At 36.4% G+C, this 14888-nt stretch overlaps 1 protein-coding gene across 4 annotated transcripts in view; it reads left to right on the top strand.

Moving 5' to 3' along the window:
* Nucleotides 1-7541, top strand: part of ptpdc1a (protein tyrosine phosphatase domain containing 1a) — a 44886-nt gene extending 37345 nt beyond the window's left edge. For all 4 annotated transcript variants that reach the window (XM_017439290.3, XM_017439289.3, XM_037975509.1 and 1 more), the window contains 3 exons: nucleotides 3540-3725; nucleotides 6338-6448; nucleotides 6520-7541. In XM_017439290.3, the coding sequence (XP_017294779.1) occupies nucleotides 3540-3725; nucleotides 6338-6448; nucleotides 6520-6621 (399 nt within the window). In that variant the 3' untranslated portion in view covers nucleotides 6622-7541. The remainder of the gene's footprint in view (nucleotides 1-3539; nucleotides 3726-6337; nucleotides 6449-6519) is intronic.
* Nucleotides 7542-14888: the final 7347 nt, after the last annotated feature.

The raw sequence follows: 14888 nt of genomic DNA, 5'->3' as shown, positions 1-14888 counted from the left end.
TACATTTTTGCACATAAGCCACGCCCACTTTGACCAATCATTACCATATTGATAACATAGTTTCAAGGGTTGTATCCTGAAGATACCCACCAAGTTTCACGTAAATCCATTCAGCCATTTCTGCAGTATAAACTTTACGTCTTTGTAGCGCCCCCTAGTGTTGGATCAAGCTGAAAATGGAAAGAAATCTTTTTTTTGGCTTTAGGCATCCCTGGTATGAAAACTATTGCTAAAATTCAAACTGTTCTTAAGTTATGCTCAATGAAGATTTTTTTGGGTTAAAATTTTTTTTGTTTACGCATAATTCATAAACTGAACATTTTTTTTAAGATCCATTCTAGTTTTTTGGTTAGCCAGTCGTACCGTCATACCATGTGAAGTTTCCCTTCAATTGGCTTTAAGCCTCGGGAGGAGTTAATGAAAGTAGGTTACACATATTTTGCAAGTTTTCTACTAATTAGCATAATTAATTTTTTTTTTTTCAAAACTCAGGTAAAAAGGCGTGGTTCACAGAACACCACAGAATAGAGATACCGCGCGCACAACAATTTGTTGTAAAAGAATTTGCAAAAAGGCATTTTTTGCTGTAACAGCGCCACCTAGAGGTGAAATTTTGCAATGTTTGCCATGTACGTAGAGAGCGCAACTCTGTAATAGATCAGCAAGTTCCACAACATTAAAGTTCGATTTGGCCGAGTTCTAAGCTCAAAAGTGAGGTAGCATATAAGCCACGCCCACTTCATTATCATATTCAAGATATCATCTTAAGGTGCAGTCTTGATCATCTGTACCAAGTTTGGTGAAAATCCATCAAGTGGTTATTCAGATATAAACTTTATGAAATTATAGCGCCCCCTATTGGTGAAAGCGCATAAAAATTAATACAAAGTGGCAACATCTCATCCACTATTGGGATCTAAATGCATTTTCCATAATCTTAAAGTATGGCAAAGATATTCATAGTTAACCATTGTGCTAGCTAGCATTGAAGTGTTTGGTTATGCGTTACTTGCACAAAATTTTAAATTTTGTAAACTTTTTGATCACCGCTTCAACAGATCGGCCTACAGATGTTATGTACCAAGTTCCACGTTGATCCAGCTTTTAATGTGGTAGTAGTACTCGAAAGTAGGTTTTGCCTTTATCGCGCTATAGCAAAAAATCTAGTTAGGCGGAAGTGGGCGTGGCCAATGTAAAAAAGATGCAGAATCATCCATAGTTTCAGGTGCCATCAAGATTTTGAGTGTAGGACCTACGGTTTAGGAGTTATTGGCAAAAACGCATTGTCCTTTGTTATAGCGCCCCCTAGGTATGGGACGATATGATTTTTTTTGTCTGAGTAGCGGTAGGGGTTTTGTATCAGGCTGTCTGGTTAGCTTTTCCCCAGCATTTTCTCGTTTTTCTGGGCAACGTGTTTTACCGGAGAAGAATAATAATAATACACAATTCTGAAAAATCCTTACAAAAACAATAGGGTTCCCTGCTCCGCTGGAAGCAGGCGAACGGCCATGCCTTGCATTGGCCGCCCGCTTGCTTCCGCGGGCTTGGAACCCTAATAACAATAGAGAATTATCAAATATTAAGCAAAAATTAATAAATAATAGCTGTAAAACTAAATATTTAACTACTATCATAGACATTCTCTGTTTTAGGTGTACAAAATACATTAAAAGGGAGGAACCTTTCGGAACATAGAACTTGTGATTTGAGCTTCCTTTCTCATTTCCTTAAGCTTGTATCTCACTCGGCTGCAGCTGTTGGAGACTAGTTGGTGAATTCAAGAGGGAGTCTTCTGAATGTCTCAAATCATTGCAAGAGTTCTCAAATTCCTCATGTGAGTCGCAGAGGATTACAGTCTTGTTGCTTAAAATTTGAACATGTTCAAAGACTGCTTGGAACAAATTTCTCTCAAAATAATGACTTGTACCTCTAACCCGTTCTCAAGAGCATTAGAGCTGTATCATGACACCTGTATGGGAGCGCTTTGATGACAGAAAACGTCAAGGTCTAAAAACCACACTCATGATAAATATTACTTGAGAAATTGCTTCTTTTTTTGTGAAAATGCACTGTGAAAGCTGAATGCGTTTGCTGAAATTTGCTGAAGAAGCTTAAACTGAGTTGTTAATGCTAAAAGAAGCAGGACAGTAATAAATAAAGTAATAAAGTAATAAAATGCTAGCTAAAAGTAAAAACTTTTACAAAATTTACTGAAACAGATTTCAAAAAGAACAATGTTTTTGAAGGAATTGAGATCTCAATGTATTTTTATAGGGAAAATGTTTGTAAATAAAGTTAATTTTAAAAAGTCTAAAAGTTACAAAAAACAAATTTCATAGCGTCTATCTTTTGTATGAGCTGATCATTTTCATCTGTGAATGACTAAAATAACACAGTGTATTTAGAAGTAGTTAAATTACAAAAAAACAAACAAACAGCAAAACAATAGTATGAATACCTAATCATCATTCTCCAGTTATTGAAAAACTGGTCCAAATCTGCCTAGCTTCGGTTCTAAAGTGTACCTCAGTAGATTAAATTAAAAATGTGGTGGCATCTGCCAAAGTGGGTACAAAGTTGGCAGAGATGGGCAACAAAATGTTAATTCGATTCAGTTTATCTATATACCAATAGAACAATCATGAAGCATGGAGTGAGTAAAGACAGCAGCAGAGTGAAGAAATGTGGTCAATTTGTCCTCCAGCAGTCTAAGCCTTTAGCAGCATAACTAAGGGATAGCTCAGGAAACCCAAGCCAACCCTAACTCTCATTAGAACAGCAACATTTTAGATTTTTAAGACATTTTAAACATCCTGACATTCACAATAATATGAAAGAGTTAGAATACAGTTTTGCAGGTTGTGCACCCAAAATTAAGCCGTCATTTTCAAAAACTGGCAACATTCACAGCTTGCTGGTCACACACATTTAGAATTCAGTGAGACTGCAGCTGAAGATTTGCCTATATTCTCTCAATATTGAGTCACCAACCAGTCTCCAACACTCACAGCCAAGTGAGATACTACCTTTAGACTTCTTTTAAGCACTTTTATCTATGACAAATACAAAGTGTAGCCCTGTAACATAAAGTTTCATCTTTTATTTAATGATGACCTGTTCCAGAAAATTCCAGATCTAAAGCACACTTTAAACTGATTCCAATAAGTCCTGGGGCGGCAGTGGCTCAGGAGGTAGGGGTCTGTCCTGTAATCGGAGGGTTGCTGGTTTGAGCCCCCGCCCTGGCTGTCTCAGCCATTGTGTCCCTGGGCAAGACACTTCACCCGCCTTGCCTACTGGTGGTGGTCAGAGGGCTCGGTGGCGCCGGTGTGATGGCAGCCTCACCTCTGTCAGCCTGCCACAGGGCAGCTGTGGCTACAATGTAGCTTACCACCATCAGTCTGTGAATGTGTGGGTGAATGATTGTAGTGTAAAGCGCTTTGGGGTCCTTGGATTAGATAAAGCACTATATAAGTGCAAGCCATTTACCATTTTGCTTGATTCTGGTGAGTGTTTTCTTCAGACTTTGTTGTGCTGTGCAGACAGAACTGAACTCCAGAGAGGGGACGTGGGAGCGACTGTGCACTGAGAAAGACCCTCTGGTTCTCTCCTGTCTTCTGTGGTCTTGGCTGGAGCAGCTCAAGGATCCAGTCATCACCCAGGACGATGTTCAGACCCTCAGTGAGAAGAACATAAACCCACAGAATGTTCTCAACTCCCTGGACAAGGTAGTTGTTTTGAATGTCCACTAGATAGTAACACTGAAAACAAAATGTGTCAGACTGCTTTTTTAACCTGTTTATCATCTCAGTATGAGGGAATATTTTACAATATAACTTTTGTTATTATTATTGTTTCCAAGTAATTTCTGTAAATTCCCATATTTCCTATGGAAAGTTTCCAATTTGGAATAGTTCCTAAATTACCCAGTTTACTTCCTATAGAAAGTTTCTGAAATTTACCACCCTTTTGCAACCCTTTTTAAGAATGGTCCAATGTTTTGTTTTGTTTTTCTCTACCATTTCTGAGTGCATGTAGATGTATGATTTGAATCATTATCCTGTTGTGTGTCAATTTAGGCTACGTTTGCTTCAGGTCTTAATGCTCAATTCTGATACTTTGCTCATATCCATTTTTTTTACATGGTTGTTCACAATATAATTTAAACGGGACCATCATCAGACTTTTTTGTGTACATTTTGTGGCCTGGAAATAACCCACATTCATCGAAGAAGATGTGACATCACATGCAGCACACTGTGTTTACAGAAGTAAATATGGATGCTACACTTGTTAGCATCTGTGTATTAATTCTGAAGTTGTGCAGTCGGAGCCAGCTTGTTTTGTCCAGTGTTCACATTTGATCTTGCCACTTCCTGCCTACTTTGGTGCAGAATTGAACTTCTGGAATGGGAGCTATTACTAAAAGTAAAAACTAACTCAAGTATTGAGCTCTTCACACTAGTATCGATATAATCTGTTACCAATGTTAATATCCTATGTTGATGTAGATTCTCAGTCTTCGGGGACATGGCAAATCTAAAAAGTTAAAAACAAAAAAGACCACAAAACGTTGGTATCGATAATTTTAAATTTTAAATCAGTTTGTATATCCCTTCTTCAGTGACATAAAAGTCAAATGAAAAGCGACATGATCGATCAGACTGAGGTTGCTTTGAAAAAAATCAGCTTGTATCTGATTTAGTAGCACATTTTGGAGTGACCTGGATTGGATTTGTCACTTTCTACCTGTCATAAAAACATCAGATATGGGTCACATATGGGAAAAAAAAAAATCACATTTGGGCCACTTTTGCCTCCAGTGTGAACATGACCTTATTTATATAACACATTTGAAACAACAAGGTTAACCAAAGTGCTTTACAAACTGGTTAAAAACAAACACAAAAAACCAACAACTACAAAAAGTTTCAGCAAATCACTCATAACAACAAGAACAGATGCAATAAAATAGGCAAAAAAACAAACTAATACAAGGAACACTATAATATAGAAGGTCTGCTGGAACACTGAACTTGAATTAAATGCCAGTGTAAAAAAGTGAGTTTTCAGGCAGGATTTAGAAGACTGTCTAGAATCTTTAGTACAAATATCAATAACACAAACACAGTGCAACTCGTATGCCAAAACATACTCCTCTGCCTCTCTGTTTACCCAGGTGTCCAAGGCATAGGGCCGCAGGTTTGATGATATAATTACAAGATCAATCTATGACCTTGGACATAAAGTGGCCTCCGTCCTGGTCCACCTATGGACCAGCCTATGCTCAAACATAGTGCTAATTATGGACAGCCAGTACCTAGCACAGAAGTCCAGTAACAGAACATCATTTGAGTTCAGATCAGGGAGGCTGTTACTCCCAATCACTTCTCTCCAGATGATCCTGTCTTTCCCAAATGGGCATTAAAGTCACCCAGGAGAACAGAATCTCAGTATGGCACCCCTTTCAGGAGACTATCCAGAGAGTCCAAGAACTCCAACACTGAGGCACTCTGATGGGGTCCTTTGAGAATCCCTACAACTGCCCAATGCCTCTCTCTCTGGGTATCTCACACACAAGCTCCATCTCCTTACCCACCAGAGAGGTGACATTCTGTGCACCTAGAGCGAGTCTATGCTGCTGAGAGATGACAGGGGCCAGGGACCCTTCCTTGCCTACCACTCAGCTCACACTTTGCCCAATCTCAGCAGTCCTCCTTGCAGGTGGTGGAGCCACATGGAGGTGGCCAGTAATTACGGGGGTACACAAACCCCTCTACCACGTTAAAATGGTGATTCTGCGTGCATTTGTATTGAGCCCTTTTTGTTTGAAACCCCAACCACTAACTTTAATTTGTTCAATAAGATATATTTGTGAGCAATCTAAGTGTCAGATGATCTCAGAATATGTCCCATCTGTTTTGTTGTTCTAATGTTTTTAATCAGCAGGGACTGGGAAATTAGTCAGTGTTGCAGGAAATATGAATGAATGAAAAAACAAATACATTCTTGAAGGAAATCTGTTTGAGTTTTCCAAACATTTAAGATTGTGACAGATGTTCACCTTCCAGCAGAAAAATGACCCTAAACACACTGCTGAAACAACACTCCACTGGTTTAAGGAGAACCAGTTAAATATCCTGGAATGGTCAGGCTTCAGTCCAACTGAGAATCTCTGGTTTAATTTAAAGGTTGTTGGACACAAACAGCACTCATCTAACCTGAAGGAGATGCAGGATTATATATATATATATATATACACACACACACACACACTTTTTTGTGTTTTTTAAGTGAACTCACTGACTGTAACATTCTTTCTCTACCTTCCACCTTCCAGGGTCACAGTTTCACTTTGCTGTGTATCCTCGACTGTGCTGCTCATCTCCTGCCAGTACCTGAAGAAGTTGTGACAATGTTTCTTAACCAAGCGATCAAAGTATTCACTAAGGTAAATTATAACATTTTGTAACCTGAACGCATTAATGTTTGGACACTGAAACGTTTGTTTTTGATCTGCAGACGGATCCTGCCTCAGACAAGAATGTGTCATTGTACAGAACACTGAAATCAGTCCTCACTCATCTTCTTTATGAACTGCGGGATAAAGCTGAAAACTCCTGATCAGTCTGGACAAGAACCCAAACAGAGTTCGCTCTCCTTGTTGGGGCATTACTGGATCCGAACCCAGTTCTTTAAACCAAATCCTGCTGAGAAGCTATTTGATACAAGAGTTTGTTATTAAAAGGTTTAGGATTCTGTTTTCATTTAAATGTTCAGTAGAAGAAGAAAGTGCTGCCATTGTTGTTTTAACATGCCATTGTGCTCAGTGTGAAACTTGTCTGTTACCTGTTATAATTAAATGTTTTTGAGTGAGTAGATGCTTGTGTTATTTAACTCTTAAGATAGTATCTCTCTGGGCTGCGACTGTTAGTGACTTATTAACTCAAAATTACAGGAAAATTGTGAGAAGATTTACCACATTTTTACATGTTGCTTTCTCACTGGAGTGTTTGGGACCAGTGAGCTGTGTGGCTGTGTTTTGAATGAATGGACAGTTTAGGACAGTTAGCTATTTTCATGTGCATGACTTGTAAAACTGTGTTTTAAGCCGTGTACATTATTTTGTCGCCTACTTCCACCCGCATTGTACCCACCTCAACCCATTTTGTACCTACCCTGGCATTCGCTCATGTATTCATGATTTACTAATCTTCTGGAGTGCACTTTACAAATGACCATTTGTCAAATAATTATCATCAATGGGGTTTATCAGGGTTTGTGCAGGGTCTTAAAAAGTCTAAAATTTAATTATCTTAATTTTAGGCCTGTAAAAGTCCTAAATATATCCAAACTTTCTATTTTAAGTTTTAAAATGCATTTAGTTACAGCTTAAATTTGTATTCCTGTTTGACAAACATTTAGCCTTCCTTGCAAAAGGATCCATTGCTCTGCTCCTGAGGTGATTTGTTGTAGTTTTTGAATGATTTAGATTGAATTTAATTGTGAATGAAAGGCAATAAAATTTGTTAATTTGAAAGAAATTTTACAATGACTCATTACTTTTTGTAATTTGTGTAGGCAGGGGTAAATCAACGCTTTTAAAAGTGGGAGGCTTGTACGATGGGAAAGTAAAATCCCCTTGAAATGATCACAAGCCTAAATATTACTCTAATCATGGCCAGTTTTATATTGAACTTTCCACATTCATGGATTTGTCTACTTGTACTTTCTGAAAGTGAAATCATGTAAATAATACTGTTAAAGCAACAAAATGGAAGAACTTCATACTCCTTGTTCTAAACTATCAGTAACATTTATACCACTGAGGTGGTGCATCTAAAAAAGACTCCTACGTGACATCAACATCGTGAACTTAAAACGCACTGCGCTCACTTTGCAGAGGAGCAGCTCTCATTCCCTCCTCTCTGAGACTGATACATCTGTTGTCATTGACTAATTGGTTCTTCAATCAAACCAACACACCAATGTGTATAACCTAAGTTTGTGTGTCTATCAGTGTTTGTTCCCTCCCAGAGGGGAACATGGCTACAGTTCACTTCCCTCTACTTCAGAAGTACAGATATTTGTCGTACTTGTAAGTATTAAAATGTATCTATAGTTATTAGTAAATATAGTTAATGGACTAACAGGGTCATAGGCTTGTATGCCCTTTTTGGACTCATCTGAGGTTGCTCTCTACCCCCCTCTATACCTGGATTGCTCTAGGCCAGCAGTTCCCAACCCTGGTCCTCGAGGAACACTATCCTGCACGTTTTCATTGTTTCCCTGCTTTTCAGCAGGTTCTTTCTGTTTGCAGAAGCCTGTTAATCACTCCCTCATTCAAAGCAGGGAAAAAACTAAAACATGCAGGATAGTGTTCCTCGAGGACCAAGGTTGGGAATCACTGCTCTAGGCTACTCTTGTGGTTGCCACCAGAAGAAGAAAAGGATGTTTTAATCTTATTTCTGTTTAAACCTTTTTTTTTTAATCCAAAAATTGACATTTTGTTCTCACAGACAGTACCATGGTGGTCCTGCTGTCAGTCTTACTTCAGAGATGAGACTGACAGTGCAGTGTTACCAACTCTTCAGTAAGGAAAGTAGCTACTGGCTGTCCTAAAAGTTGCTAAATTATGTCATTGCTGAATTTTTCGTGTTTGGCTAGAGAGGAATAATGTGGGAGAGACAAAAAGTGAGTACATAAAAGCCTACATATGTTTTAGAACTTTGAATAAACTCAATTAATCTCAACTAGAGTTTGCCAAGTCAGTTAATTATTTTTATTTAACTCATTTAATCTGTGTTTTCTTCAACAGTAACTTTCTGTCTGTTTCTCTCCTATAAATCTCAGACTAGTGAAGAACCTGACCACAGTTGTTATATTTACAGTCTCTCCCATCTCACCTGCGCTTGGTAGATTTACACGTCCCATATTCCTTCCATGTCTTGATGATGGATTTAACAGAACTCCTGAGGGTGTTTAGAGCCTTGGAAATCCTTTTGTGTCTATCCCCTGACTTGTGCTTTCCAATTATCTTTTCTCTGAGTTCTATTAGGACAATCACTTTATAGGGGGTGAATATTTATGCAATCACTTATTTTACATTACATATACAAATGAATTATTATTACTTTGTAGAAATTAGATTTCACTTTGACACTGAAAAATGTTATGTGAAAAACATTTTGTGAACAAAATTAATTTGTATTGACTATGACTGATTTAGGACAGCAATAATAGCATAAAAGGGAGTGAATACTTTTGATAGGTACTGTAGTTCCTCAATTTTTTTCCTGCTGATGATGGTTCTGCTGGACTTAAGCTGTCTAAACCTGAGACAGGTGGACTGAAAGCTGAACCATCGTCTCACCGCTGTGAAGACCGAGTAAAAGAACTTGAACCCAGCAGGAACTCAACACTTAGTTCTGTTATATAGATAGGTTGTTTTTGTTTGTTTGTTTGTTTACATCTGTGCTGATGTCAACATACAGTCAAATTAGTTTAGGAATCAAATGACAATTTCAGATGTTGGTTTTAAAATGATTCGTGTATTCTATATGTAACTACATAAAAGGGTTAGACATGACATTAGTAATAATTAGGGAGCTTGTAATTAAACAGAAATACTGCTCTCCATCATCAGTACCAGTGCAATCTGTCTTCTGTAAAAAGACATTGCAGATTTGTCATTCCCAAACAGCAACGACTCCTCCGCTAGTAGTCCTTCTGCATACTGATAATACGAAGAAAACATGCATGTTAAACACATCTGGAAGTTAGCATCTTATCTGTGACAATTTCAATCAATAATCAGGTCATGTTCTAACGTTTGGTCATAAAGTTTCCTTTCAAATGAGTCTTCACCTAAATTACAAAAAAAGATATATGTACTTTCAGGACAAAAACTCCACATGATGTTGAGTCCTTTTGAAGACTATGAGGCACTGTGTCTGCTGTCCATCTCAAGTCTGTGCCGCCTCTATTTCTGATGAAGGCCCTGTAAATAGAAGAGAAATATGTGAGTTTTTTTTACTTTAAGAAACCTTTTTATATTTTCTAAACAAAGTCAGATCTGTTCATTTTTCTGTAGCACATGTGTTCAATTAATATGTTTTGTTTAATACACCTAAAAATATCACAAAAAAAATAAACCCATAGTACAGCTTATCTCATTCCTTACCTTGAACCTTGAGGACTTTCCTTCCCAAATCCGTGTACACTCAAATGAGTCAATATGGAGAGCTTTTCTCTTTCCTGACAAAAATTACATGTGCATTAATTACCTTGAGAAATGTTATTTTGCACAGATTGATAAAATATTGCAATTCAGAAAGATTAAACAACTTACTTTGTTGACAAATTCCCTGCCTTGATCTGTTAATATGCATTTTGGAACATCAAACTGATAAATGAATTTTAAAATGCACTTTGTGACATCTGCAGCTGACATTGTTGGTATGGGATGTGCGTTGGCCCACCTAGTGCAATAATCGATAATAACACAAATGTATCGATTTCCTTTCTGTGTTTTGACCAACTTTCCGATGAGGTCCATTCCAATTAACTGAAATGGTACCTTAACCTGTGAACATAGATTAAAGTAATCATGGCCAAGTCAAGTTTAAATCTATTTAGATGCTGCTACTTTTGTATTACTAAGTATAAAAAAATTATAAAAAATACATGAATTCCTTTATCCAAATTTTATTTATGATGCTTGAAGCTTTCAGTGCTAGTAAATGAACTAGGAATTTGTACCTTGATTGGTTGGTAGTCTGTCTCCAGTTTGATGGTTGCCTTGTTTTGTTGGCACACCATACATTGGGACACCTGCAAAATGTTATGACAAAAATTGTCATATTAATATGTGAGTTGTAATACATCCACAAAAAAAGAAACCTAAATCCAATATTAACAATTTTTTGCTGCTATTCACAAAATTGTAATATCTAGTGTCTTTCATGTGAACATTGCAGATTTATGAAGGCACTGATTACGATGAAAAAAGATAATAATAATAATAATCCATCATAAATCATTATTAAAAACATGTCGCATCTTCCTGAAATCCCTCTTCAATTAATGTGAAATGGTATTTTTATGCTGTGATATGTAAACTTAACAAAATTAACTTGCCCATTTCTCAATGTCTTCCGACATCCCTGGCCAGTAATATCTTTGGGAAATGGTGTCCCTCGTCTTGAGTTGCCCAAGATGAGCGCCAACCTCGCTGCAGTGCAAAGTTTGGAAAACGGTGTCCGCTTCCGCTGCGCTTGAAAGCACTTTGCACCGTGTTTCCTTATACATACCCTTTCCTTTAATGTAATAAAGGTCATTGTCTGTGGAACATTTTAAAATTAAATAGCAAGCTTAAATAGAAGCATCGCACACAAAAAAAAAAACCTCTGGTAGCTTCCTTGGCCACTGTAGTACAGTCACAGGTCATATACTTACCTACAATAGCAAAGTTTCCAGCTCTCCTTTTTAAAATGAATCAACCATGTTTGTCAGAATTTGGGGGAAATTTCCCCTCAAGAAGATAGCTTTTCAGCTCATTAAACATGTTTGGATCCATTCTGATTGTTTTTCTGTTTGTTTGTTTGTTCCGCTAGTTGAAAAGTGATGACCAACCTGTTGCACTTCAAGTGCAGGTGACCTAATTGGTATTGACCAATGGGGTTGGCCTATGCTTGATATGCACAGTTTGTTTAACCCCTTCCTGTTTGGTAATTGTGTCGTTATTACTGTTGAAAAAAAACGATACAAATGCGCTTTTACTAAGCAATACTATTAGATTATAATTTAAAAAATGCCTGTACACATACGCCAACTAATGATGAAATAAAAATAGCTGGACTAATGTAGCCTTTAGAACATATAACAGTGCTAAAATATTTTAACAGTGCTAAAATATTTTAAAAGCATTAGTGCATTTTTTAAATTATTTTTGCATTAATTTTAACAATTGTGACCTTTGTGATACTGGCTATTTGAGGGTCACATGTTTTGTTAAATGCCTCCAGATCGTAGTGTGGAGGTGGCAGAACTCTGAAAAATAGTTGTAGTGAACTGTGATATTATTTAGGGGAAATTACAGTAAGGTCACAGATTTTGATGGGTATCATATTCTGTGACCTCTGTGATACTGTGTATTTGGGGGTCACATATTATTTTAAATAAGAGCTGAGTGTAATGAAGAGGTGGCAGAAATATTAGAAGCCGTTTTGAACCCCATCTCCCTCCCAACAAAGCACTTGGAAACATTTATTTATCTTTTTCCGATTTTTTAAACAGCTATTTTGGGTTTACATATTTAAACAACAGTGATTCAATGTGATGGTCCGTCTAACTGTGTTCAGCGTCAAATACAAACAGATACATTATCTTTTCTCCGTCAATGTGACAGAAATATTATTCCATGAAGTTTACAATTTTTATTAGTGCTAAAAAGCTTTTTTTATTAGTGCTATGCAGTTTACGTAAATACTTTTCTTTTCGCTGGTCCTGAAGACGTACATACATAGGAATGTACGCTGTTGCCCCCTGTAGTCGCAGAATATAATGGGTTGAAGTATTTGGTGTAACACCAGCATTACGGGCATTCAATGTTGGTTTTCGGCCTTGTTGCTTACTTGCAGAGATTTGTCCAGATTCTCTGAATCTTTGGATGATATTATGGACTGTAAATGATGAAATCCCTAAACGTTGAGAAATGTTCTTAATCTGTTGGACTACTTGCTCACACAGTTGTTCACAAATGAGTGAATATTTGCAATAAAAAAAATACAATAAAGTTTATCTGTTTGAACTTTAAATATCTTGTCTTTATTGTGTATTCAATTAAATATGGGTTGAAAAGGATTTGAAAATCATCTTATTCTGTTTTTGTTTATGTTTTACACAATGTCCCAACTTCATTGGAAATTGGGGTTGGAGACTGTAGACTTGTTTCTGTATATTTTAGTTTTAAAGCACTACATTATAAACCTGCATCTCACTGGATTTTAGTTGCTTCTTTTTGCTAAACATCAATAACAACAACAAAAAGCAGGTAAAAAACAGCTCCACTGGCCCTGTTTTCAGTTACAATATTATAAACCACATTTTGGGATTAAATTATCATGATAATGTGAATTGTTTATCTTCTTTGTTTTATCCTGCTAATCATTACTTGACTTGGTACTTTTATACAGCTTGATCGAACCTGTTATGCAGTTTGGTGTTTAATTCAAAGCTACTGGTCTTAGACAGAAACACGTTTTATATCTACTGTTATCTACTGCAGGGCTTAAGGAAACTATTAGTCATGAAACTTATGCTTTGGTTTACAGCATTAAACATGTCAATTTAAAAAGTCTTCTTTAATATTTAGCCAAAACTACATTTTCACCATCTATGATTTAATATTGTGAAAATTAAAAGTAAGATTTCTCCGTTGCTGCTATTTCCTAAGGGGGGTAAATAGAAATTTCTTCAGTGCACATTTTGGATCATGAAAGCGTATGCTGTGATATTTTTTATTTTTACTGAATAATCATGTATATTTTATTTTGCCATGCTGCAGTGTGCTCTAAAAGTTGAACTAAAATGTTTTTTCTATGATTACATAATGTCAGTATAGTTTTTTTCTTCATAGTTTTTGATAGTTATATTTTTAAACACAATAATATTTCAACAGCAACGCTCTGGTTCAAACTTTTCTACATCAGTAATTGCATAAATGTGCCAGTAGATGGTGGTATTTCCATTCCACAACATAAACTATCCTGCCTCTGGACGAATTTAATTTATCTTCGTGTTATTGGATCTAATTGATCTAGGAGTCTAATGGTCAGAAAAAGAAACTGGTATTTTAGAATTTATCCAACTTTAAAAACTCAACTAAAGAACATTTATTGAGTTCAAAAATTTCTCTCAGACCTGAAGACTAATTGTGAAATAATATTTGAACAACCCAGTTTTAAAATTCTTTTTAAAGCCACATCTTCACAGGAAGGGAACCTAAAAAACTGAGAAACTGCAGGTTTTGTTGCTCATTGTTGTAAAAACTGATAAAATGTAAGACTAAATGAAAAATGTAAAACACTGACACATTCTAAACACTTTTAAAGATAAACAGAACAGGTTAGAGTGGTTCTAATGATTAAAACCTGTTTATGTAGCAACAACTAAAACTTTTCTTCTTAAACCTGTGACCTTTGACCCCAGGCTGAGGTCTCTCCTGTTTAATTTGGTGATGTTAGTGTCGGGTTTGGGGTTTTCTTTGGGTTTTTTGTGTTCTGTTTATTGTCTTCGTGTTTTCTGTTCGTGTTTGGTTATCTTTGTCTTAGTTTAGTTCTGGTTACTTGTGCCCAATGACTTATATGGATAGACATGACACGCCGCTTTAAAGGCTCGGGCCGAGATGCGGCGAAAGCGGCGCCATCTTGCTACAGTATTCTTAAAGGCGCAGGGCTATATAAACAATGCTGAGGACTAACGAAATAATTTTTTTTAGTGGATAAGATGAGCCCAATAGTGCACGTTCTTTATCATACAATGTCACAAATACTCAGTTATTGTAATTTAAATAATAGCAACCATGAATTTAACAGAAACACAAATCCAGAGCTATTTATTTACAATCACGATGGTAGTCAAATCAGCAATGGTATAAGCAATACTGAACAAATGGGATAAATGTATAATTTGTCTTACAGACTATACACTAGAAGAAAAAATAAATAAATGATCAAAAAAAAAGAATAAAAATATTCATTAAAGAATTAAAAGTCACAAACTTCAGATATGAGAAAGAATAATTACTGTCATGTAATAACTACAAAGAAAACTTGTTCAGATTGTTACATGATTGTATTTCCAAAGTGGAAAATCTCAATAAAAAAAAA

The sequence above is a fragment of the Kryptolebias marmoratus genome, linkage group LG4, assembly GCF_001649575.2.
Source record: "Kryptolebias marmoratus isolate JLee-2015 linkage group LG4, ASM164957v2, whole genome shotgun sequence".
Classification (NCBI taxonomy): Eukaryota; Metazoa; Chordata; class Actinopteri; order Cyprinodontiformes; family Rivulidae; genus Kryptolebias; species Kryptolebias marmoratus.
This window is presented reverse-complemented; position numbering and strand designations above follow the sequence as displayed.